At 35.7% G+C, this 27,363-nt stretch overlaps 1 protein-coding gene across 1 annotated transcript in view; it reads left to right on the top strand.

Annotated features, from left to right (window-relative positions):
* Positions 1 to 27,363, top strand: part of LOC580052 — a 54,439-nt gene that overhangs the window by 4,270 nt on the left and 22,806 nt on the right. The window contains exon 2 of the mRNA XM_030980466.1: positions 5,806 to 6,061. Coding sequence (XP_030836326.1) covers positions 5,902 to 6,061 — 160 coding nt within the window. The 5' untranslated portion in view covers positions 5,806 to 5,901. The remainder of the gene's footprint in view (positions 1 to 5,805; positions 6,062 to 27,363) is intronic.

Below are 27,363 nucleotides of genomic sequence, written 5' to 3'. Positions count from 1 at the left end.
TCTTTTCTGCTGTAAGTTCCTTGTCCATAATATATAGTGCAAATCATGGTATTCTGTCATGAGAAGGTTTCTTTCAAATTACCGGATGGCTTACAATGAATAATGGAACCAGGTTGCCAATTTGGCTAAAGGAGCAGAGGGCACAAAGCCTTGTTCATACATAGGTGTAATAGGGTAAACCACCTAAAATGCTGTGGAAAAATAAAATTATCTTTCATGTAAATGAATGGCAAAATGGGATTACAAACATTGCTGTGTCCAACAACTTTCCGTAAGCATACACAGTTGATTGCGGATTATGATATATATACCAGTTATTATTAATTTTTTTCCCCCGTCAGTGTTTTAAAGGTAGTTTACCGCATCTTAAGTGAACAAGGCTTTATAAATGCTTCCTGCTCCAAGGTTGATCTGTGATGTAGTGATTTCTGGGTATATCATTCTTAATATTTCTCACGTATTTGGGGTCTTATTCTACTTTTGTTTTTCATAAAGTAAGAGAACAAATATATAGCCTTGAGCATGAAGGGACATAGAAAATTTTGAACTGTGTTCTGTGAAAGTCACATTGTTTGCTTCAGAAAATGTAATGAAACCTTTTCTCACTGAGATGAAATACATGTAGTTGTCACTGTTTCAATAAATTGTAATAAGAGCCTGTGGAAGGAAAATGTAGGGCGCATTCTGTGCACACAAAAAAAAGGGGAAAAAAGATTGCTGTGATGACACGACCCTACATGGTGTACTTTATGTTATTACGTTGGCCTACGTGAAATATTAGCTATTCAAGATCACGAAGCCTGATCATGGCCATCATGGTTCGGTCAAACCCTTTGGGTGGATTTTAATAACACGCGTGCTGTGGAATGTTAGGTAAACTAGACCCCAGTAGTCTCACCTTTAGTCAGACCCGTTGATCAGTTTAAACCACTCTAATTTTAATAACATATCTGATATTTTTAGCCATAAGAACTGTCGTATGTATTAAGTATCTTCTTCAGTACACATATTCATCATCATACGTGTATTCAATATCTTTACTATTGCCAAAGAGCCCTGTTCATAATGTGTTTTTTTGCTAGAAGCTCCGACTTCCTAAAGCCATTGTAACCATTATCACCACCTTTCATCAGTCATCGTCACCATTATCATGGCTCAATTACCATGACAACAGTCTACTGATCCTCAGTCGCCTCATTACCACTGTAATCATTATCTTTAGGCCTATCTTCATCTTGGCTTGACCTCTCTATCTCATTAACAAAATTGCATCCGGGCATCACATGTGGGAGACACCATCTGAGAATTCATTATACCTATCAACCATGTGTTTCACACATTTTAGTTTATTAATTTTTGATTTTTCCCTAGAGGGAGAAATATGAATTATGCATGTGTGTGGGGAGTTTGCGATAAAAAGGATCATGATCGATCATTATCTTTACTGTAACAAATAGCTGATTGAAAAATAAAATTGCTTTGATAATTAATTCGTTCCTGTTTTCACGTGGTGACGGTAGTGAGGAAAATCTGCACGCAAATTGTATGCAATTTTCATTCACTATCGTCACTTCGTGAAAATAGGGACGAATTGTAATAACAACATACGTACCACTTTTCCATTTACTTGTACAAGCAAATGACCTCAGCAGTTTGCAATTATTTTTTAATTACTTGTATCATCAGATTTAATGACAGTCTTTGCATTTACAGTGCACACTCTGAGCTCTAGGGAGTATTTTGTGTCATCATTTTTCATGTGCATCCGATATTAATTTATGTGTCATTCCGCTGAAAACAATTGCTTCTCCATACATGCTTTCTAATGGAGCTGCTAAATGTATTCATCACATCTACACGATATATAGTAGATTCCTGATCATTTGAATTAATAGTCTTGAAATCATAGTAGTGTTTTAAATGATGAGCTTTGAAGTGATTATGTCCAATGATACTAATATCCCTGCCAGCTGTTAAGAGATCCACCATCGTGAATACATTTTTTTCTTCAGTGTGCAGATCTATGATACCTGTAGTTTGTCTAAAAAATAAAGAACACATACCGGTACTTCTTGTTTACCCCTTTTTGTATCCACCACTGAAGGACTCTCTGTCATATAAAAGATAAACTCCAGTACTGGTAAAAAAAAAAAAAAAATTCTCACAGAATCAAACGAAACTTACACTGAATGTTCAAGATTACAAATAAATGACATGTGCCAAACAATTTTGGAAGAAAATGTATACTGGCTGAGTAATGAGCATAGAAAGACAAGGAAATCAAGATAGTACTAGCCCCGACACCATGTGTGTTGTCCCATATATAGCTTTCTATGTGAGTGCTTGTTACTTTACCAAGACTCGGTCAAATTTATTATGATTTTGATGACTCCAGAACCTTGCAGTGCACACCAATACTTACATGCTACATGATCAACTGTTTCTGATCCTTTCCACACCTTTTCTTTCACAATGCAATCGCATTACCAGTACTAAAGTTTATCTTTAATCGTGCTTGATAATGTATTTTTCTGACAGAGAGAATGCATCTCTACCTTTAATAGTGCCTTGAGACTTTCCGTTTCTGCCCACTTCATTCTTCCCATTCATACCACCATCAACCATCAAGAAAACAGTTCGATCATCAACCCGCCCTCGCGCATTCGGTTGAGAGAGAAGGCGGAAAGTGAATGATTTTTGTCAATACGCCAATATGGTTCCTAGAAAATTAACCAGCATATTGATGTTTGCCCGAAGTCAACATCAGGGGAGTGTTTCACAAAGATCCTAAGTCAAACTTAACTCTAAGTTGGACTTAAATATTATGGAGAGCCATTTGTAGCCTTAAAATAAAATATGTTCAAAGCAAAAGTTCAAGTATTTTAGACTTTTTGTAAATTCCACTTCAAGAACATGAAATCTCCTTGATAATAGAAAATATGAACTATTTAAAACAACATTTTATGCCTTTTAAAATAACTTATACAAAATATTTTCATAGATGCTAACGGCTATCCATAATTGTTAAGTCCAACTTAGAGATAAGTTAAACTTAGGATCTTTGTGAAACACCCCCCAGATGACGTAAGTTTGTGCTGAGTGTGAGGTCGGATTTCAAGGAGTCGTACTTGTCTGCTCTCAAGTCGTTGGTAGCTGTGAAGATGATGATGATGGTGGGGCAAATGACCAGGGATTGGAATATTGTGATGCGATGTATTTGATGGACCCCGAGCAGTTCATATTACTTCAAGACCTGGATGCTTTAAGATTTATCTCAAAAGTCCGGGTTGTCATCTGCGGAATTAATTTCCATGCCATGAAAGGCAAGACATAGTCATGTTTTAATGATTGGCACCCATGGGTGTGGTGTTAGAAAGGGCATCTTAAAGACTTAAAGATGGGAAAACAGAAGACTGCGTAATTATCATACGTTTTAGTAGCCGCAGTTGATGATATTTTGGGCCCGTATTCAATTCATTTCTTAAAGGTAATACAGAGTTTTGGTATAGGGTCATGAATTTGGTTCAAATGAACATATTGGAAGCATATGCAATCCTACACTATTCAGTGATCGTTGTCGTGTTTGAAATTGAGTCTAAAGTTATGAAATTGTAAATAATAAACTATTTATGTTGTATAGCTTCCTCTCAAGGTTAAGATAATACTTAAGCTATCAAACAATGTTTCTTGACTAAAATCGACCAATTAGCTATTCCCGTCTTGAAATTATATATCACAACTACATATTCTGAGATTTTCAGGGTCGCACCTACGATTGTACGGCCGTAGGCGCTATTTGAAATATATCAGAAATTTACCGGGAGCACCAGTAAATTTTTATATTAAATTTTTATCGAAAGCACAAGTGTTTTAGGGGCTATATTTTCTAGTGCTTTTAATACATCCTCAGGGGCATCCAAATATATCAAAATTGTAAAGAATCACTATCCACCCAATTTTCATAATTTTCCAAAACTTTGTATTACCTTTAAGTCAGAAATATGAGTATTTTAAATTAATTTTCGGCGTAGATAAAATACTTAGCCAACTTTGGTATTCAGTTGATGCTTTTGGCTAAGTATTTTACCCTAAATTTAAAAGGCTCCCAAGCAGACTTCAGTCAATTTTTTCAGAAGCAATGTTTGGCTGGCTTGTAGTTTTCATATGCAGTCATAACAAGCTGTGCACAATTAAATTAGCGTGCATTTATTTTAATGCAACATTTTGATTGGGCATTATTTTGATTGGGCATTATTTTTGATTGATCATTTGACATTACATTGCTTATCACTATCAGTAAGTATTTTGCCTTAAAGTTTTTTTGCCAAGAAACATTTTCAAAGTGATGATGGATGAGAGGTGTATTGGTGTAATAGAAAGAGGTTATTTTTTCAGGATCCATATTATGGTCATGCCTGATACTTTATGCTCGGGAGATTTTGTACATATTCACTAATGATATGGTTAAAAAAAAAAATTGTAGGTAGTAATGATTGGCACACTATTTGATGACACATTAGAGCTCATGATGATATTATTAATTCAATAAAAAAAAAGGAAAAAAAGAAGATCTAATGCAGATATGAATGTATAGTATTTGTTTTGGCAAACATGTTGATATATATTGATTGTGTGACCTTTAAATGTATGTCTTACCCGTGATTGTATGTTGGGCCATGCATATCCTAATGGGACAAGGGATGCAGATATCGGTAGGACTATTCTACATGTATATATTCGATCATTGAAGATGAATGCTGTATGCAAGGGATTTGCTTGTCACATCTTGAAATCTTTAACTTTTCTTGAGTGAAAAGTAGATTGGAATATTGTAAAACATCATGGCTGGAGTTCATATGGACCTCTGCCACATTTCTGTCACATTTTCTTTAAAAAGAAATTCATCTATTCAGTTCTTTCTGTAAATTTATTCCTTCTATCTCTCTCCCTCTTTCTCTCTCTCCCTCTTTCTCTCTCTGCCTCTTCCTCTCTCTGCCTCTTCCTCTCTCTGCCTCTTTCTCTCTCTGCCTCTTCCTCTCTCTTCCTCTTCCTCTCTCTGCCTCTAATTTTTTCTCTCTCTGCCTCTTCCTCTCTCTTCCTCTTCCTCTCTCTGCCTCTAATTTTTTCTCTCTCTGCCTCTTCCTCTCTCTTCCTCTTCCTCTCTCTGCCTCTAATTTTTTCTCTCTGCCTGCCTCTCTCCTCTCTCTCTCCTCTCTCTCTCTCTCTGCCTCTAATTTTTTCTCTCTCTGCCTCTTCCTCTCTCTTCCTCTTCCTCTCTCTGCCTCTTCCTCTCTCTGCCTCTTCCTCTCTCTTCCTCTTCCTCTCTCTGCCTCTTCCTCTCTCTGCCTCTTCCTCTCTCTGCCTCTTCCTCTCTCTGCCTCTTCCTCTCTCTGCCTCTTTCTCTCTCTCTCTGCCTCTTCCTCTCTCTGCCTCTTTCTCTCTCTCTCTGCCTCTTCCTCTCTCTGCCTCTTCCTCTCTCTTCCTCTTTCTCTCTCTGCCTCTTCCTCTCTCTTCCTCTTCCTCTCTCTGCCTCTTCCTCTCTCTGCCTCTTCCTCTCTCTGCCTCTTTCTCTCTCTCTCTGCCTCTTCCTCTCTCTGCCTTTTCCTCTCTCTGCCTCTAATTTTTTTCTCTCTGTCTCTTTTTCTCTCTTTGTATTTATATGTGAATGTCTTTCAATCATCCTTGCATAAATAAACCTTATCCGTTTTTGAATGAATTTAGTTTGTATAGATCTCTATATTTCAGTTCTACTTTATCAAATCGTTTTTCTAACCATGAGCATTTCTCATATAACTTTATTTCCAGATCTTGTTGACTACTCCATGTGGCATTACCCACCAAGCCATCATTTATCTGGGGAAAGGTGACCCATCTAGGGGTCGTGACCTGTGACCCTATCCCATGGATCGTGAAGCAGAGTCCGTTGCCTTGGAGAAGAAACATGTCCATGATGTCTATGAACGTATCGCGCCCCACTTCAGTGATACGCGGTACAAGGCATGGCCCAGGGTTAAGGAGTTCCTGTTGGAGCTGGAACCTGGCAGTATCGTAGCTGATGTCGGTGAGTATCTTAGCAACGTTCAATTGAAATGTGCAGCAGTTAATTTCTGGCATCTCAAAGTTAATATCTGAAGACGTTTGGCTAAAATTTAATCTTTCACCCCCCCCCCCCTTGTTTCCTGTTTGTTAAAGTAGGCAGATTACAGACGAACAGGAAAAAAAAAGGATGGATATGCTGAGAAGACAGGATGAGAAAGAGAAAAGAGAGAAAGAGAGAGAGAGAGAGAGAGATAGAGAGAGAGAGAGAGAGAGATAGAGAGAGAGACAGAGAGGCAGAGAGGCAGAGAGAGAGAGAGCGAAGGCACTTCTTCATCAGCTAGAGCTTCAGAAATTAGATTGATAAGTGCTTCCCAGGTAATAAGGCCAAAGGTGAAGTTTCCTGTCTCCATTCAAACCCAAGAATGGAACCTTAATGGTATTAGAAATGTGATTTCTTTAAAAATAAAAATAAATGCTTGTGTACATGAGATGGTGGTAGCTCATGATTGCTGGTACACTCTAGCATTGAGAATTAAGTCAGGGAACATTTTTACTGCTAATTCAAGCAGTATCTTGCCAGATAGAGGACTATTATTTTCATTAACAATGGGATGATGACAAGTTTCCCACAAAAAGCACAGTGATGAAATGGTCTGCTAATTGAGTGTTCGCTGAGAAAAGTTATTTCAGGACTGTGCTAATTAAATTGCTGGCTCTTCGATATCTGACTAATGAAGTTGTGTAGAGACTGGAGAGAGAGAGAGAGAGAGAAAGAGAGAGAGAGAGAGAGAGAGAGAAAGAGAGAAAGAGAAAGAGAAAGAGAAAGAGAAAGAGAGAGAGAGAGAGAGAGACAGAGAAAGAGAGAGAGAGAGACAGAGGGAAAAAAAATTTAATGAGAAATATTACTGATATTTACTTGAAATTTGAATTACGGTGAAGATTTTTCTTCCTGTCCCATATTTTTTCTTTCTCGCTATCTCTCTCGCCATCTTTGCTTCTCAATATCTTGTAATCATAGTGAAGCAGCTTACGATTTTGATGCATTTAAGAGAGATTAAAGATTCAGGTTATTACGCTCTCAAAGTAGGTCTGTCAATTATGTTAACTGAACGTACATGTACCGCTAGGTGTTTTAGTAATGCATATCACATGAGCTCATTTTCTTCTGTGTCATAAATTATGACAAATAGTGCTATGTGTATGTAGGTATACACATGTAATATTTGTTCTTTTTGAAAAGTCATCATTTTGCCATGGTTATTGAATATTATGGAAGATCAATTTAGAGAGAGAGAGAGAGAGAGAGAGGTGGAGAGAAAGAGAGATAGAGAGAGAAAGAGAGGGAAAGAGAGAGAGAGAGATGGGAAAATAAAGAGTAGAAGAGGGAGAGAAGAAAGATATGAATATTTTATATGGTTGCCATCATACAAACTATCTGTGTTGATATCATCCGGGACTAACAGGATCATATTGCGGTCTTGAGAGATTTGAATAATGGATCTTTCCATCGATACTATCCACCTCAGCAATATCTGGGCATCCTATGTCATCGCCAGAAACCCTTAAGCGCATTATGACGATTCGTTTCATCGGTAATATTGTTTGAGCTCACGGGAAATATTACATCGCAACGTATAAATGGAATGGAATAATGTGTTTTCCCATCAGCACAGCCTGCATAGGAGATATTATGGAAAAATCTTCACTCGCCACTTTCACCGTTCTAATATGTCAGTTTCTGTGATAGTCGTGTTATCCATACTGAAATAGGTATTTTTGTTTAAGCTAAGAGAAATGGTATCACTATTCTAAGGGATGTGAAATTTTGAATGATAGATCGTTCCATCAATTCTACTCATACGGGCAATATTTGAGCTCCATTAATTGTCTTTTTGAAGCAAGAAGGGCATTATTTCTCATATACTTGTATACAGAGTTAACACCCTTCTGGCTCCAAACAAATACAGTAATATTATCACTGAAGACCAAGGAATTAACATTTTCGGTTATTTCATCCATCTGCTCAGTATCACCCAATTGAAGTGTCTACTCGAAATCTTGCTCATTTATAACTCATTAGTGTCAATTCTATGCCATTCATTACCTAAATTACCTAAATAACCCTGCCCTCATCCAGCTTGGGTTGGCAATGCATCATTAGTAAAAGTCTATATGAAATTGAAAGGTCAAGTCATATCAACAAGAAGTGGAAAAGATAAATTTGCTGGATGATTTTGGCCTCGTTCGTTCATAGCCGAGGGAGTGACAAGTGTTATTGCTTGGTATAAGGTTTGAATATTTTATGGATCAATTTGGGGAATAGTGGGTCCCGTAGTAACTCCACAGATACTGAATCAAGTTGTAGAAGTAATTTAATAGGTTTTAAGTATATGTCCCATCCATGCTTTTTGATGTTATGCTTGACTCTTTCCTGTGTTGCTTTCTGTCATATTTTTCATCCCTTTTTTATTAGGTTACTCCCATGCTGAGGTTGAAATATACTAGATTTCTCCTCCCTTTCAATTATCCTGCCCTTTTCTGCATCATGCTATTTCTGTGCTACCTGGTTTCTAATTATATCCCAATTAGGAGGTTTTGTCTCCTTCTATCACCTCATTACCGCTTCTCTCTCATACCCAATGGGATGATCTGCACATTAGCTATAATAAGCATTCAAGGCAACATCACTTTCCTGTGCCATGATTCAAAAAGTGCATGGACACTACATTTTGTAGGTCATACTTTTGTCATGCCCCATGCTACTATATGTACATACATGTACAATATTCAGTATATTGTATGTTTAGAGCAAAAAGGGAATTAAGTATTATACAGAGTTAACGTTCTTCTGCCTTCAAGCACACGGTATAATATAAAACATTTGTTATGGTAAGCCAAATAACATTTGGATTCCCTTTTGCTTTTTATCATTTCCTATTTGTCCAAGCATGTTGAAGATAAAGGTGAGTTCTGGTCATGCGATTGCATTGTGAAAGAAAAGGTGTGGAATGGATCAGAAAAAGTTGATCATATAGCATACATGTAGGTATTGGTGTGTAGTGCAAGGTTCTGGAATCATCAAAATCATCATAAATTTGGCCCAGTATTGGTAAAGTAACAATCACTGTACACAGAAAGATGTATATGGGACAACACAAATGGTGTCGGGGCTGGTACTACCTTGATTTCCTTATCTTTCTATGCTCATTACTCAGCCGGTATACATTTTCTTCCAAAATTGTTTGGCACATGACATTTATTTGTAATCTTGAACATTCAGTGTAAGTTTCATTAGATTCTGTGAGAATACATTTTCTTTTTTTTACCAGAACTCAAGTTTATCTTTAAGGAAAAAGCCAAGATGATTTTTTACTGAATTTCATTTACGTGCACGTGGTGTGATTCCATTTTAGCCTCCGGGGAACGGCTCATCAGGCCGATGTACACTACTACACTACTCAAAGAGTTAAAGCTTAATCATTTTCTTTTTGTCGTTACTTATTCATAAAGAGTGCTTGAATTGAAAATGATCATCAGGCATGGTAGGATGGAGCGCTCAGCGTTATGAATGCATAATGTGGTAGTTCTTATAATGGCCCAATACTCGGAATCTCCCTCTTCCACTCATTTAATATTCATTGAAAAGATAATATTTGAGCTGAAATTCAAAGAACTATGATAATCGTTTTGGTGTTTCTGAGAGAGAGGGGATCAGTGGGCAATGAAGACGCTGACAATTATTTTTCATCACTCATGTATATGTATCCATCAATTTGGATTAATGTGCTTCCTGTATGAATAGCCAATTCATTTTTTCCTTGGGATTTTTTATTATATGATGCACGGTTTATAGTGAATCATCATAAATGTAGAAAGTCATTTTTAACTTAAACCTGAAAGGAGAGTAAATGTCTTCCTTTCCAATCCAGATAGAAATTTGCCTGGAAGAAATATTTCTGAGGTTAGTTTCACAATTCTAGTGAAACAAGTTTGCAAGCTTTTTGATATCATGAAAACAAATAGAAATCTAGTCTGCTTTAATAAATATATGAAAGTTAAGGTACTTCTTGGAATTACGTTTGTAAAGTGAGATTATCTTGTTATCATTCATTTCCTTTTTCATCATTAATAAGAGACAAAATCTATATCATACAGTAAGCTTTTATAAGTATTTAATGCCTTTAGAATAATTTATTCCCAGTCAACATATTTGCAAAGTCTTTTGATCTGTGTGCCCCAGTTTCAGCATCCATTCTAATCCACTTCGCTACCAAATGGATTCAATCAAATTGGATTAAAGTAGTCAAATTTTTATATTAGTTTTCACTTTGGGATTGAGTCCAGACAGAGTAAAACAAAATAAAATGAATTCATTTCAGTTGCTACCCAGGGAAATGAACGTTTTTCCATACATTTAATTTACTTGTGCTTGTGCCAGTTTCCAGGACATTATTGCCCAAGTACTTGTAATATTTTCCAATGGGAAATCAAAATTCATACGTAAAAGAGAAATAAATAGGAAAAAAAGATGGAAGAACATCAAAACACTTGATGTCTGCTTAGAGCCAGAAGGGTATTAACCCTTTCATGACAAATCCTTCCACATTTGTTTGTGGTTTGGCTCAATAACTTTTGAGCCGTAAAAAATATGCCAGATTCATGAGTAGAAATAGCACAAATTTCTGCATATACTGCATCCGTTCTTGTTTCATGGCTATCTTGCAGTTCATGTCTGGAATTTAAAAAAGGGGGAAATAAGCAAAAAGTCTTCAATTTGGCAACACATTGAGAAATTCAAAATCATTGTTTTTCGATCAATATTAGCAAATTTTGAACTTTTTTTATAACATTCCCTCCCATGTAAATTGTTTTCACAGACATTGCATTTCATTTTTAACAATGTAGCAATAAAATAAAAATATTATTGTTGCCAATTTAAGGGACAAGATGTGATCAATTTAGCCCTAAGAATAAATCCTGTCATAAAAGGGTTAAATGAATAATTACATAGAGCTAAGGCGTATGTAGCAAGCGATCTACAGTAGATATGAATGAACCTGTCAAATAGCATTTGTGGAAAGGGGGAGAGAGAGTGAAGAGACAAAGAGCACACATAGAGAGAGAGAGAGAGAGAAACAGTGTGTATAGAGGGAGAGAGTGAGAGATAGGGAGAGAGAAATATATATATATATATATATAGAGAGAGAGAAACTGAGAAAGAGAGAGACAGAGAGAGAGAGAGAAAGGCAGAGAGACAGAGAAAGAGAGGAAAGAAAAAGATGAAGAAGAGAAGAAGAAGAAGAAGAAGAAGAAGAAGAAGGGTAAAAGAAAAAGAAGGAGGAGGAGGAGAAAAAGACAGCCAAGTGGAATAGTTGATTGTAGAGTGGAAAAAGGGAGCGATCGGATCGGATATGAAACGAAGGAAAAATTGTACGTAGCTCAGTCGCTTGAGTGGTGATCAGTTTCCTGTTGTTTATCACGCCTGCCCCAGATTTTGAACCACATCCCAGTGGAAAGGAGGATTACCTCTGATGAGAAGCAGGAAGTGGAAATTTAATCTAACCCATCAGGGATGTTTTTTTTCCCCTCTTTTATTTAGTAGCTAAGGGAAAGATTGATGTTGTGGTAGATGGAGTAATGTGTAGAGAGAAATATACACCGTGACAATGCGGCTTCTGTAAGAAAAAATGAAGAATGCTTTTAAAGGGTTCGGAAGGGAGATGGCTGAACAGCTAAAGGGAAGATTAGAATCAACCTAGCCATTAGTAAGTTTAAAGGGAAATCCAACCTTGATAGCGAATGACTTAGAGGTAAGCAGAAGAAGCAAAGAAGCAAATTGGTGACAGATTTAATGAAATTTGACAAATAATCGTTATGTCTTTGTGATGTAGTGGCTGACAACTTTTCCATTTGTTCTAACACACAATATGACTAAAATTTCAATTTTTCAAAAATGTATGACTAAGTAGGGTCTTTTCTCTTTAGAGGACATATATATATATTTTAAGTATTGCTCAAGAGACAAGGTACTTCGGAGAAAAACGAAAATTAATGATATTTTTGTGCACTACAAATAAGAGAGTTATCCATGACTATGTCACAATCCACTGACCAAATTGCTAATTTGATATTCATATTAATAATCTTATATTTTCAAACTTTCACCACTCTGTTCTTCTTATTTAAATGAACTTATTACAAGGTTTGGATTACCCTTTAAGTGTTTAATGTTCAGAGAGAAAAGAGTTATTGATGTTCAGGTGGATAGGCAGTATTTACAAAGAGGTTAAACCTTGAGGAGGATACAAGGAGAGTGATAAGAAGAGGGAAGAGTGCAAGTGCGTTCGTTGAATGAGAGGTGGAAGATGCAGATGATGGTAAGGATTTTCTTTCTTTCATTGAAAAAAAATTGATTGTAGTCCCTCAGGCTCAAGGAATGAGTGGGTAAGAAGAGGAATATGGATGATAGCTGCATTTATATTTCAAGCAAAACCCATCGTTTTTTCTCATTTCCGGTGTTTTGACGGAAGTTACTAATACTAACAACTACCTAACTACTTAAGAGATGACAGAACAATCTGTAATTCATGTTATTCATCAAAAAAAATTCTTTAGGCTTCTAGCATTCAAATGGAGAAGTGTCAGAGTTGATAACGATAAACACGACAAGAAATTCAATTTAAAAATTCCCACCTCTGCAGTGTAGTTTCTTGAAACGCTGGCAGAAACTTCACTAATTTTTTGCATGTTAATGCTCGTTCTCAAAACACTGGTGAATCATTACGTTTTGTTGGTCACATAACTCTCCTCGCTTGCGTGCTAACGCATGCAGGGCAGCGACAAGTGATGCAGGCGCACAACTCACACAACAAAAAAAATAATTATCAAACACAGACGTTTTCATATGGATTTTTAGACTGTGTAAATGGGTCTATAATGAGACAAGTTGGTGAGATGATCGAGAGTGGAGGAAATGGAAGAAGGCGTGATTGGGGGAGTATGAGGAGAGCAGAGTAGAGGGAGGAAGTAGACATTATAATAAATGACAAGTAGACATTTACATAAACCGGAACACTAGAAGAGGAAAAAAATCAGGGAGTTAGTACAATTTAAATTTGCTTTAAAGAAGTGGTAAAACCTGTGGTGCATATCAATTTGAAAGACTGCAAGAACAGATAAATTGCAGAGAAATCAAGAAGAGTCTGTGGTTTAGAGGCCAAGAAAAGGCTTGTCAGTGATATGGAAAGCTTGTAAATTGTGACGTTATTAAGCTTGACAGTTTAGACGTTATTCAAGCTCGACAATTGTGACGTTATTAAGCCTGACGTGGGTTCATTTAACGATGGGACAAGTGCAAAGTGGCATATTACGTACATGTAAACAATACGTAGGTGGAATGAATGGAGAGAGGTTTAGAGATCTGGCATGTAATCGAAGAAGAGGAGTACAGCTTATCCAGTGATATAGATCTGAGAGCGAGGGCAAATTAGAGCAGATCAGAAAGAAAAACAGGAATAGAGAGAGAGGAGAAAGGGAAGATGAAGCGGAGGATGGAGAGGGGGATGGGGGGGGGGGGGGGGGGGGCTAGTATGGACTATCATCCTGATATATTTAGGTAATCAAATTCCTGTGTAGCATGTAGTTTGTGACTAAATAAGTCAACATTTTACAGGCTATTTTAAAGAACCATAGCCTATCGGGAGGTCATAGTGCATTAGAACAGATATTCCACATTTTACATAACAGATGTAGATGCAGACTGATTGATAATCAGTTTGCAGACCTTAATAAGTAGCTCTGTCAAAACCATCCATCAAGCAAACAAGCCTATCATTATAAAACTTAGATAAACTAACTCAAAGGGAAATCCAACCCAAATAGACGTCTACTATAAACGAAAGCAGAAGAATCAAAGAAGCAAACTGATGAAAGTTTCAATAAAATCTGACTAAATATAAGAAAGTTATGAATTTTTAAAAGTTGTAATCACTAAACGTATGGACACTTGGCTGAAGCAGTATTGGCAATGTGATGTAGTGCTGGACTACTTTCCCATCTGGTCCAACATATAAAATGACTGAAATCTCAGGAGAGTCTATTCTTTTCAAAAGACTCATAATAATATGCTATCTATAATTAATTTTGAGTAGTGCTCCAAGGGAGAAAAACAGAAATAAGTGATATTTTTTAACACAGCAAATGGGAGAGTTATCCACATCCTACATCACAATCCACTGACTAGTCTACAAATTTGAGATTCGCATAGACTTAGTGATCTCATATTTCAAACATTCATAACTTCATTACTACTATTGGTCCGATTCATTTCAAACTTTTGCCATTCTGTTTCTGTTATTGTTCTGCTTTCATACAAATGAACTTATTCCAAGGGTTGGATTGCCCTTTAAGTATGAGGTAAAACTAAGCCATGACTTATATGTACAATTGTACATGTATGTGCTGCATTTCAAACTAGTCTTGCCTTCTATACCCAAAATTCATTCGCAAAGACCATTCAGAGTCTGGACGCGCATACTAGTGGAGGATATCTAGAAGAGTTGATGATTGCTTCTGTACATGCATGAATTTCCAATCATTTCATAGTAGGGCTATCATCAATATGTGTGTTAGGTTGACTGGACATGCTCCATGATTACATGTCATTCCTATTCCCATCCTCCTCATCACCACGGCAACCAAGAGGCATCACTCCAATTCTTCTGCTTTTCTCATGTTTGTGATTACGATGAAATATTTTCTATGTGTAGATTGTGACTGAATAGTACCGAAATGTGTGTAGAAAGTAGAAAATAGAAAGTAGAAAAGAAAGTTTACAGTTCACCTGTTGAATACTAAAACTGAAATAACTCTGGTGTAGTTCACTAAAATACTTGTGATACAAAAACCATTTACATGTAAAAAGGTGTGTTGGTAAAAGTGTCTTGTCGATAAACATTAAACTTGTTGAAATAATCTCCCAAATTCAATTTTGTTGAAATTATTTTACTCTTTTAGTATCTTGCTACATATACGACACCTTGGACTGATTTTACATCTCAACATAATTTGGCACAGTATCTTTAGAGGGGAAATTCACCCTTGCCTTTTGTTGGCTTCAGTAAGAACAAAACTTTATATTTGTATATACATGTACATGTACAGATATGTGAAAGTTTGAGGAAAATCTAAAGAAAAGATGAATTGTAAACTTGTGATCAATGAAACACAAATCAGCAACTCTGTGATTACCCTTGCTATCTCCTCTCCATTAGTATTTTTGCTAAATCATAAGCTTCCAGGGTGTAGGCTCATTGATAGCTAAATCATTTCATATAAGAATCATTAATCTAACTTAATCACATTTTGCTTTAATTCAAAATGTTCTGTAAGGACTGGTGGATGATCATGATTTAGAACTAATTTATACCTATTCTCTGTGCTACCTGTCTCATAGTCCATGCATATAATTACCGGTACTCTTGCAATATTATGATGATATGAAATTATGAATGCTCTTTAATATGCAGCGAGGAAGAAAGAGGTAGAAGAGAGACGTGGAAGAGAGATGTGGATGTTAATTCTATCAGTTGTGTTTGTTCAGCTGATGAATGTGTTTGGAATGATCCCTCAGGATTTGTTCAATCTATATTCATTTGCCCTTCCCATCTCTTAAGAACAGTGCACTTCAGAGCTGTCTGCACTTTTCATCTCCCAGTCCACGTGGATTTATATGAGAATGTGTATGAAATAGGATTTCTTATAGCCTTTTCAGACAATTAGAAATTTATACAAAACTTGTATAAATAATCATTGTATAAACATCGATCGTACAGACTAGAAAATAGCATTAGAGGTCCAATATTAGCGCGCGCAAGGCAAGGTACGCTTATTTTGCACTTATTTTTAACCATGGGTTATGTACATGATGGTTTAAACCTCCTTTGTGAATTCTTGCCAGTATAATTGGGAATTCCTCTCAGTCTGATGTGAGCCAAATGTGATGCATTGCTTATAGAAACATGGTGTTATCTTCATTCTATACCGTATAAAATGTTTTTTGTTTATACTTTATCAAAGTGTTTTTCATGATAATATTATATATATATTTTTAAAAAAACTTTTGAGACCCTTCCGTCAAGAAAAAAAAATCTGCTTGCCATTTGGTTTCATGCAAGTTTTTCGCCCTTTTACTCTTGCCATTTATCTATATCCAAATTTGTAAGGGCTTTTATCACATCATGACTGTCTACAACGCATCTCACCGCCTAGATATTGATAATTGAGCTGTCTGTATGCAGTCCATTGTAGCTCTTTTTATAGAGATCTCTTTCTGAGCATTCCAGAGCTTAATCACTCATTGTTCCTGCATAATTTCCACTGATTCTATGATGATGTAATTAACCTTTGATTAGACACATCACTGTCTCATTAAGAAGCAATAGATTGGCTAACAGCTACAATTTGGCATTATGACGTACATGTAAATTGATGATGGCAAAGAATTATGTGGGGGTTTCTGTCAGAAAAAACAAATATCAGGAGAACATATGACATTTCTAACGTCTAACAGCCATCTTGAACACAAACATTGCACTGTAGCCTTTAGTGTACTCAAATTTTCATCCCATTTATCAGTCTGCCAAAGTTGACTCCAACTTCTATGTATTCGAATTAGATGAAAATGTTAAGAGTTCATATAAAGGTTGTCTAAGTACAGGTAATGTTCATGTCCAATTGTTGTTGGTTACCTTTGTGAAGGAACTACTCTATCTTGATCACTGAGTTGATTAGATAGGTCCATTAAGCCTTCCATTCTGTCAAGTATATTCCAGTTGATATCAACTTCTTGTCAGATTTGACATTTGCAGATTTGTTTGATAAAGCATCAAAGACTAAAGAGAAACAGCATGAAAAGGTGATGGCAGGATAGGTGAACTTGAACTTGAAGAGTGAGAGAGATGGGAAGACAGAGAGAGAGAGAGAGAGAGAGAGAGGGGGTATATTAAGAATGAAATGAAGGAAGAGAAGGGTCATGAGAAGAGCCTGGAACTGTACAGAGAAGAGAACGGTAATAATAGTATTGAGAAAGAATATAGTGATTAGAGGAAGATGGAGACAAAGATAAAGGAGGAATCAAGATTGAGAAAACATTGATGAGAAAGATGAGAGAAAAATATAAAAAATAGAGCAATACAGGGAGAGGAAGCTAGAAATAGAGAACACCGGAAGATTAAGGGATGTAGATATAGAATGATTGATCAATCTAGCGCTTGCGTCAATGATACACAAAATCAATCATGTAAGAGAAAAAAAAGAGATAGAAGGAAGATATAAGATTCATTGTCTGCGGGGATGGAACTCTTCCTTGGTATGTATGTGTTCCATCATCCTTGAAGGAGGTGAGAACCCTCACACCTGACAGGAGGAGAGAAATGTCACAAGCGTTCCTCCGCCATTGCATCATCGATGATAAGAACGGTGCCGGCTAGCGTACAGACAGATAGCTCAATTATCAATATCTAGGCGGTGAGATGCGGTGTAGACAGTCATGATGTGATAAAAGCCCTTGCAAAGTTGGATATATAGGTAAATGGCAAGAGTAAAAGGCTGAAAAACTTGCATGAAACCAAATGGCGAGAGGTATTTTTTTGCTTATGAGGGGAGGGTCTCGCAACATAGGAAACGATCAAACAATGAATACTATAAGATACGGAAGTGTAAGCCCAATACTTATCTGTTATCTGATATTGTTTAAAGCGGTTTACTGCTCCATGCCTGAAAGTGGTGTTAAAGGTAATTTCATGCATTTTCAAGAGTAAGAAATCATCATGAAAATTCAGACACATCTTTAACCTCAGGAAGGCAGTATGGTACCAAAAACATAGCTCAGAAAAAAAACTTCCACAATTATTTGAATGTTTCATGAATCCAGTACAAACGGATGAGTTTGTTATTTGACAGAATCTTTTATGCTTATTCATTCTATGTGATCAAAAATTGTGAAAAGAATTAACCTATATGGCTTGTGCATATAGGTTGATGTGTTTGTATGACCACAGAGCCATGTTGTTTATTTATTTATTTATTTTAATATGTTCATACAGGATGACAATATCAGCCAAAGCTGTTTTTACATTGGTCCTGTATATACATGATAACATACAAAATAACAATGAAATAGGCAAGACATGACATATGACATGGATATTAAATAATATGACATTTTTGATTTTATAAAATAACCAGCGACTACCCAGAATCACAAAAATAAGATTATCCAATGATTACGAACACAGTTAAGAAAAAAAAGAACAAAATTATATTTGTGTTCATTTTTGTATACAGTTGAAATCTTAGTTATAACAGATACTGTATACCAGCTGAAATTGGTGTGTAAATAGCTATCTCTTTGCATGTGTTTTGCTTCAGTGTCCAGTAAATTGTGTCAAGTCTCTCTTTCTTGGAACTTAATAATACAGCATAATGGCATTGTTCATTATTTGCCTACAAAGGACCCAGACTGTTTGGTTTTGTGAGTTCATACAATTGAGATCCACAAATGTCTAGGGTTTTTAAACTCATCCCTGAATATCCCTGAATGTAGATGAGGTCATTGTAGATGTGAAAAGGTATACCGGTATATAGTAAGTTGATGGTAATGTTTCCCTCGACAGACCTGTCTTATCCATTTGTGCATCAGAATATATATCACACCTCAGTATATAAAGAAATTCAATTAAAATACTGCTAGCTGTAAATTTATGTTTGCCTCTGGTTCATACTGTAAAATAAGCGACTTCAGTAGCAATTTAAAAAACAACAACAGATAGTTCATATTTATGAAAGTTCCATGTCTCCAAAAGAAATCACAATATTTATTTTTACTACTTTTACAAGATTTGGCAAAGTTCAGGTTTTTCAATATCTCGTATCTGTGCTTGTTGGCTATTTTTCTCACTTTTCCTCTTGTGTAAACTGTATTGCTTTTTTTTTTTTTTTTTTAGATGCACATAATACCCGGCATAGAAGCATATCGATCAATAAATACTCAGCATCATTCTCTTTAGCTCTTTTTCTGTTATTTGTCTGTCTGTCATCTCATCGTATGGTTTTTTCATGCTTTTCTTTGATATGTTCCCTTTTATTTGCTTCCTTTTTATCTGTATTATTATCTTTTTAATCTTTCTTTTCTTTTTCTCACAATTTGTCTCTTCTGCCTGGGGCGTGATATCTCTTCATCTCATTCTACCCCGTAATTTTGTAATTGAATGACTTTTATTTCTGTTTTTCAATTTACATGTGAGGTGCGATGGCTCCGTAATAAATTTCCCGAAGGAATATTTAGGTGTCAGATGCGGTACGAGTGGTTTTGTGTTTACAAATCGTGACATGTTTATAAATCTTGACCCATAGCAGAAAGTTGGCCGTGAGATAGGTTTTGTAATCAAGCCTTCTGTTTGTCTGGTCTTTATCACCATAGATTGAATCACCGATCAGATGAAAGCATGGCAATCGTGACTTTTCATGGAAATATTATTATTATCAATCTAGAACTTTTCCATACATTTTTTTCTTCAAAGGTAATTTTCAAATTGTCTAAAGGATAAATCTAATAATGTATATTACTTTATGTACTTGTACATTTTTTAAAGAAATGGATACATGTATATGTCTGTTGCAAATTGTATCTTCAATTAAGACAAATGTATTTCTGTGTCTGATAATGGTATCAAGTCATATTCAAAGTAAGTTTCCTTGTAAACTTTTTCTGCATATAATCTTTTATAAAGTATATTTTCATAACTTGTCTATTAGAAAAATATGTTATAATGCAATATTGAAAAACAAGCCATATATATTATGGAATAATTCACATGTTCTTTTTTCCATATTCCACTCTTAACGATATGATAATTTTACTTTTTTAAGTGTCACATTATCAAACAACATCTTTCTGACATTTTTAGTACTTTATCACTCAACAATACTTCATTCACAAAAGAAATAGAATGTAATTTGTAGACATGTTACTGTAGAATGCATGTTTACATTTGAGAAAATAAATTTTGATCGATTCAAAGAGAGAGCGAAATAGTCTGTATAAAAACTATTACAAGCTATTTTCATGTAGGATATAAGTGAAACGCTATGATGGATAGTTAATATAAACCGTGAACTACATGTACTATCATTGAGAATCAGAAGAGTATTGCATCTGATTCAATGACCCTCTGCCTCTCAGTAGACAATATATTTTTTTATTGAAAATTTGATTTATCCTTCATGTCATTGAAATTTTTCTAGTTTAAAAGGTGAGGCCTATTTTGATCTTGTTTGTTGAAATCGTCCCCCAAAGCTGCCCACACACTGAAGCCTTTTCAAGTGAGATTGAATGGCAGTGGTCATCTGGAATTCCATAGAATATTAAATGTCAAGGTATTCCTAAATAAGATTAAATTTTGAATCGAATACTAAAGTTGTTTTTTATGCTTGCTTAACCAAGAAACCGGAAATGATATATTGAAGGATGGATGTTGTTTAAGCCAAATTGAAATTGAATCTCTATATAATACAGCCTTTCATAGAGAAAACACATGTGAAGAAAAACATTCAGAAACTCATGCACATAAATTACATATATATGTATGATGAATAAGAAGCAAACGGTGTTTACACACAGTTAACAACTTTTCTCCTTTTAGAGGGAAGGGGCGTGGTTGTTTACATGTCCCATAATAGTATTGTGCAGTATCCAGGGCCGGTATTCAATTCAATACTTAAGTACAAAATTTAAGCTTTTTACTTAGTATTTGGCTTAGAAAAAATACTTAGCCAATTTTGGTATTCAATTCACACTTTTGGTTAAGTATTTTACTCTGAATCTAAGCCAACTCCATACCAATTATTTGGAGGCCTTGTTTGGCAGGCATGTGGTTTTCTTACGCAGTATTATAACCTGCGCACAAATATATCAGCACGCATTTATTGCAATGGATCAATTGCACATTACTTTTGATTGACGGTGTGACGTCACAATGCTTATCAGTAAATATTTTACTTAGATTTTGTCTCACGTAAGTAAAAGTCTAAAATGCGATTTGAATACGAGATAAGTAAATTACTTAGCTTAGCCATTTACTTAGTAAATTTCTTACTTATGTATTGAATTTAATACCGGCCCAGGTGATTAGTAGACTCTGGCTCTTTCATTGGGTTAGGGTTAGGGTTAGGACTCCTTGCAGACCAAACTGGTTGTCTATACAGAAAAACAACATTTGCATTATTATATTTGAGGTACAGGCCCTGTAAAAAAATTAATAATATGTATGAAAAGAAAAGGTTTGGGCTTGATGTTTGGTGCAAGTTTGTATAGAGGGTAATAAAATTCAATCAAGCTTGACGGTGAATAGTGTCTGGTAGGAGAATGGTCTGGTGTAGTAATTGGATACCATTACTGTTCTGTGAAGCATGAATACTGTGCTGCCTTTAATTTTTGTTTATCCTGCATGGCTTTGGTTATTGCCATTACTCAAAAGGATTACACGTAGGCAAGGTATCCTCTCTTTGCTAAAGTGGACTTGTTAGTGCATGAAATACTTCTGCTTTGTTGATTACAACAGCTACCAGTACTACTATAATGCATGTACCGGTATATCAGCCTTTTCACACACAGCTAAAATTCTATAAACATGATTAGTATAAACGTGTTTAAACTAATCACCTGAACATACGACATCATTCACACACAGAAATTTCGGTGCGATCGTTAATCGTTTTGTGATTAACTACTGCTCGTAAAATGCGCAGTAGTGCCATTGCGCATTGAAGGTCGTGTCATATCAATCAATCAATCAAATCAAAGCGCACGCTCCATCCAGTTTAAACACGTCTGAAACACGTTTAAACACGAATAACCTTTCACACACAAAATGTCAAGCTCTCTAGATACGAACTTCGTATCTGCAGCCTGCTTTAAGGGGCGTATGGATCGCGACTTTGTATCTATCCCAACATCGTATAAACGATGTTCACACTGGGAAAATTTTGTATAAACATGTTTAAAACTTGAGTTCTGGTAATGCGATTGCATTGTGCAAGAAAAGGTGTGGAATGGATCAGAAAAGTTGATCATATAGCATGTAAGTAATAGTGTGTAATGCAAGGTTCTGGAGTCATCAAAATCATCATAAATTTGGCAGAGTCTTGGTAAAGTAACAATCACTTACACAGAAAGATGTATATGGGACAACACACATGGTGTCGGGGCTAGTACTACCCTGATTTCCTTATCTTTCTATGCTCATTACTCAGCCAGTATACATTTACTTTAAAAAATTGTTTGGCACATGACATTTATTTGTAATCTTGAACATTCAGTGTAAGTTTCGTTAGATTCTGTGAGAATTCATTTTCTTTTTTTACCAGAACTCAAGTTTATCTTTAAACACGTTTATACTAATCATCTCTAGATACGATGAATTTTAGCTGTGTGTGAAAAGGCTGTATGTCATACTACAATGATGTATTACTCTCAAATGTAACTGTAACTGCTACAGCGATGACTACTGCTACTGCTACTACTACTACTGCCAATACTACTACTACTACTACTGCTCCTCCTCCTCCTTCTACTACTGCTCCTCCTCCTCGGCTCCTCCTCCTCATGATAGTCCTCCTCCTCCTCATACTTCTACAACTACCCCTGCTACTACGAGGATGGTAATGGCAATGACTCTTCCTGCTCTTACCACTACCTCTACCACTATTACAAGTACTTTTAACCCCACTATTTAAAACAATAATTTATCACTGCTGCTTCTACACAATGTACTTAAAACAAAAAAGTTTATGAAAATTGTATGTGGAATAGCACTGATCTTGTTATTAATATTATTAAATCCCTTGTTTAATATTTTAAATTGGGAATTATAAAGCAATCAGCCTTGACCATACTAAGAACTCACTGTGGGATAGTGTTCTGAAGGACACCAATTTCAGGCCATTATCTCTATCTCTGTTCTCACCGAGGACAAAATGTTTTACTTCATTTTCAAAGTGACCTACTTATATATTACAGTCAAAAGTAAACCTTTCTTGTAAATTCAATTTTATTTTCCCCCTTTTCTTTCAGCTTGTCTTTGTATATATGCAGTCAAGTCCTTGCCCCTGATTTTATTGAATGGCCTGCAAGACTATATGCCATAGTTCATGACCACTCTGATTTGTTGTTGAACCACAACGTCATGCAATTTTATTTTTTTGTGTGTGGAGAATTTTCATTTCGAAATTTGTTTATGAATGATACAGACAACAGTCCCCTAAAAACCTAAATAGAGATCTGCAACCTTTGAATGCTTCTGGCAGTTAGCTGCCCCATGTTTAAATTGTGCTACAGTATGTTTTGTTTAGGCTGTCTTTGAGTTTGAAAGTGGGTTGTAGTTCAAGGAACACTTTTTTGAACAAACAACAATAAAACAAAACAATCAAAATGAATCACATAAAATCAGAAAAAGAGGAGAATTCTTTTAATTTTTCTTAATTTAAAAGATTCTGTAAACTTGGAGGTGAAATCTTAACTGTGCAGCTTCATCCACCCATGCATAAGCTGGGTAATCAAAATATTGAGGTTTATAAAAGTAAATCATTATTTGGGACCAGTAGGGCAGATAATACAGATTCTGGGATATTGCTGAGAAGTGGGCCATTAACTTGACTTTTAACCACAGGGTTGTGTATAGAAATCTGGCTTCTATATTTGTTTATGTACTTTCTTGACCTACTTCATTGACTGCTGAATGCTTTCATAGACAGGAACCCTTCAGTTGGGTAAAAAAAACGTTGTATGGGAGTAACGGGCCATAGAAAAGTAGGGTAGGTGGGTCAATTTTATCATTATATTTTTTTATCTTGGGAAATGGTATATTATATTTGCCAAGTTTGCACCTGCATGAAAACAACATCTGTGTCTCAAGAAAAAATACGCCCAAATCCGCACAAAAGAAGCAATATAGTAGCAAATAAGCAAAACTGGAGTTACACGATAGCGATAGCAAAAAAAAAATCACAATATCGCGCTAATGTGATCGCGATAGCAAATATATTTTATTGAAATTTGTAGGGTTGGTTATGTTTTTTTTTTTTTAAGGGGTTAAATTTTACATGTACCGTATTTGCCGACGATAATGTCGCAGCGCCGCATAGGCCGCACCCCCGATTTTGACGTTAAAAAAAACAAAACTTTTGTCGAAGACGGGATTCGATCTCTTGCGTACAAATGTTGATGTGACTATAATCACCGCCTTAGACCGCTCGGCCACCCCCCACTGATGCCAGACACTGCAGTTTTCTCTGATGTATACATTGTAATGGATTGGAAATGGCAACTTCGCGTGCTGGATGCCTCGCGGCAGCTCCATTAAACGGGCCCTTCTTTTACTTTTGCAATGCATTGGCACGAACTTAGATCAAGATATATCGGCAGATGTTGTTTTTGGAAGTTTATTTTTGTCTTCATGTCAACAATGCAAGATAAAATTGTCGGTAAGATGTGTGGAAATGTCCTGTACCATAGTGGTATAGTTATTTTACCGTTCGTAGTCCCATATGTGCAAATTCGTGCTGGTTTTGACTTTCATTTTTTTTTTTTTTTTTCTTTTGCCGTAAAGGCCGCACCCAACTTTTTATATATTTTCTCTTCCAAAAATACTGCCGCCTTTACGCCGGCAAATACGGTATGTCTGAGATTTTAATTGTTTTGATACTTTATAATTTTGGGGAGCGAAATTGAAGGAGGGGGAATCTTTCTTGTTTACAAAGGGTGTAATGCTAGATTAAAATATAGTCATTTTTATATTGTTTGCATTTCTAATATTATATTTTGTTCTCTTATAATGAAACAAATACAATCTGAATGTGCACTCTTTCAGAAGTAATTTTAAACAATTCCTTAATCAACATTCAAAAGAATACGTGGTAATGAAAATCAATGGCATGGGGAAACAGATCATTTTTATCAGATTAATACCCAATGTAGCAGACTACTTGTTCATGTGTACCTTCACAGCCAGATTGATCTGTTTTTCTGCACATTACTGATTAATGCATCCATGATTAGAATCGCAGATCTGTTATCTTTCTTTATCTTTTATCTGTTTGGTGCCAGAGGGGCGTAAACTCATATATTTTATCAGAGAGTTGACACCCTTCCGCCTCAGAACAGAGGAAGTGTATTAAAAACAATGCAAATTAAATACATTGGGCATACATGACAAGGATGAAAGCCATATTAATCCCAAAAGTAATTAAGTAGACAGCTGGACATTTGTCCGTGGTGGGATACTGTATGTACAGCCATATGTGTATTAGGTCAGGGTTGATTGATTTTTAAAATGAATGACATACCGAAAGCATACCGTTACAAAATCAACCCCTACTATTGTGTACACTATTTTTGTTTTGTTCATCTTCTTCTCTTATTGTGGATGGGAAGATTGTCTTTTCACTTTTTAAGATCACAAGGGATTGTAGTTATTCAATCCTGTTATGTAATGTTATTTAGAAAAAAGTTTGATTTCCACAATTACAATATAGTTTTTGGTCTGGTCCATAGAATTTTGACGCACCAGCGTTATCATGTTGGTACAAATTAACTACTAATGGAAAAATACATATTCCACTACAGTCTGGTATAGCTTTGTTGAGACAGAAATTAATTATAGCTTTTCTGTTCTGAACATCTTGAGGCTTATAGTTTGATGAAAATGCAATCCAGGGCCCCATCTTATAAAGAGTTGATATTATTCACAACTTATTTACGATTGATATCAATCGCAACTATGTACATAAGAGATAGGAGTCTGCAAACTTGCTATTGATTAGAGGACTTGTGATGGATTTGGGTCAATCGCAACTCTTTATAAGACAGGGCCTAGATTTTTTTTTTGCTCTTGGTAGCAACTTATGCATATCCTACTTTCATTAGTTTCAGTTTTACTTGATGTATTAAGAGCCTAATTACCCCCCCCCACTCTCTTTTTTATAATCATGAAAATGAAAATGGGTAGAAAATGTGTTTGTCCTACAGAGGATGTTTGTGAAGAGTTGAACAGTGTAGTGAAACAAGAAAAAGAATTCTAAATATGTTTTTTTTTTCTCTCAGGGTAATTATTGATGTGATGGCAAAGCAAGTCGTTACTGCTACACTTTGTTATAGAAGAAATGTATAGTGAAGTTTGTAATCTTTTGAAAGCATTATGACATTAATAATTGCTGAAATTTCCTGTGGTTTTCCCATTAATACTTTATTTTTTATATTTTTCTTTGATTGTAAAAAGTTGATGTACAGGGAATGATGTACCGATATCTTGTAATTATGAAGGAAATAAAAGAATTATTAAGCTAGAATATTTTCAAACTTTTTTAATAAAGCCTTTCTAGTTGTTTGACGCACCAGCGTTATCATGTTGGTACAAATTAACTACTAATGGAAAAATACATATTCCACTACAGTCTGGTATAGCTTTGTTGAGACAGAAATTAATTATAGCTTTTCTGTTCTGAACATCTTGTTGCTATACTCCATAGCCCTTAAGGCCTGTAAATAATAAACATGAGACTCTTTCCCTTGCTTTTTACTTAACAACTTGGCCTTCGAAGATGTAACCCAAGCTTCAAGAGGCTTATAGGACAAGCTTCTTTCCTAGAATTTTAATCATGCAGGGAAATTATTTCTTGAAGGAGGGAGCCTTGGAGAATGTTTATCGCATTTATTTCTCCTTTCTACAATATTATTTAGGGTTTATGTTCGAGCAGATTGTTAGTTAAGTATCCCTTTAGTATCAAGTGTCTTGTTGAGCGGTCCCCTTTCATTTAATTTGTCTTTAGTTAGCAGCGTGCATTTGATATGACATGTGCATTCCCTTTGAGAATATTGCTTCAGTAAAAATGATTGCAGTGCTCGTTCAAGCTTGTAACGATCACTCACGTAATCACGTTTGAAGTACTTACTTGGAAAACGCTATCTGTGTTGGGTTAAGTAACCTAACATTTCGTTGAAATATAGGCTGCAAAAGATAAAAAGCATTTTACAGGTGACTAACTGGCAAGTAGGGGTGAAAAAGTAGCTATGAGCAACAAACTTCTGAAAGCATACTACTTATTAGTGTGTTATAAGATCTAGAGAAATATGATCTGAACTATATTCTTGAGCTGAGTGTTTTATTTTGTAGCACCATTTTTTCCAACCTAAAAAAACTTCACCCCTCGTTCTATGGGCTAACTGTTGGGAAGCATTGAGAATAACCAAGAAGTGAGTTGCTGGTAACT

This window comes from Strongylocentrotus purpuratus, unplaced genomic scaffold (assembly GCF_000002235.5).
Source record: "Strongylocentrotus purpuratus isolate Spur 01 unplaced genomic scaffold, Spur_5.0 spur5_scaffold_11, whole genome shotgun sequence".
In the NCBI taxonomy this organism is placed as follows: domain Eukaryota; kingdom Metazoa; phylum Echinodermata; class Echinoidea; order Camarodonta; family Strongylocentrotidae; genus Strongylocentrotus; species Strongylocentrotus purpuratus.
The sequence above is the reverse complement of the archived record's forward strand: the minus strand, read 5'-3'. Positions and strand labels throughout refer to the sequence as shown.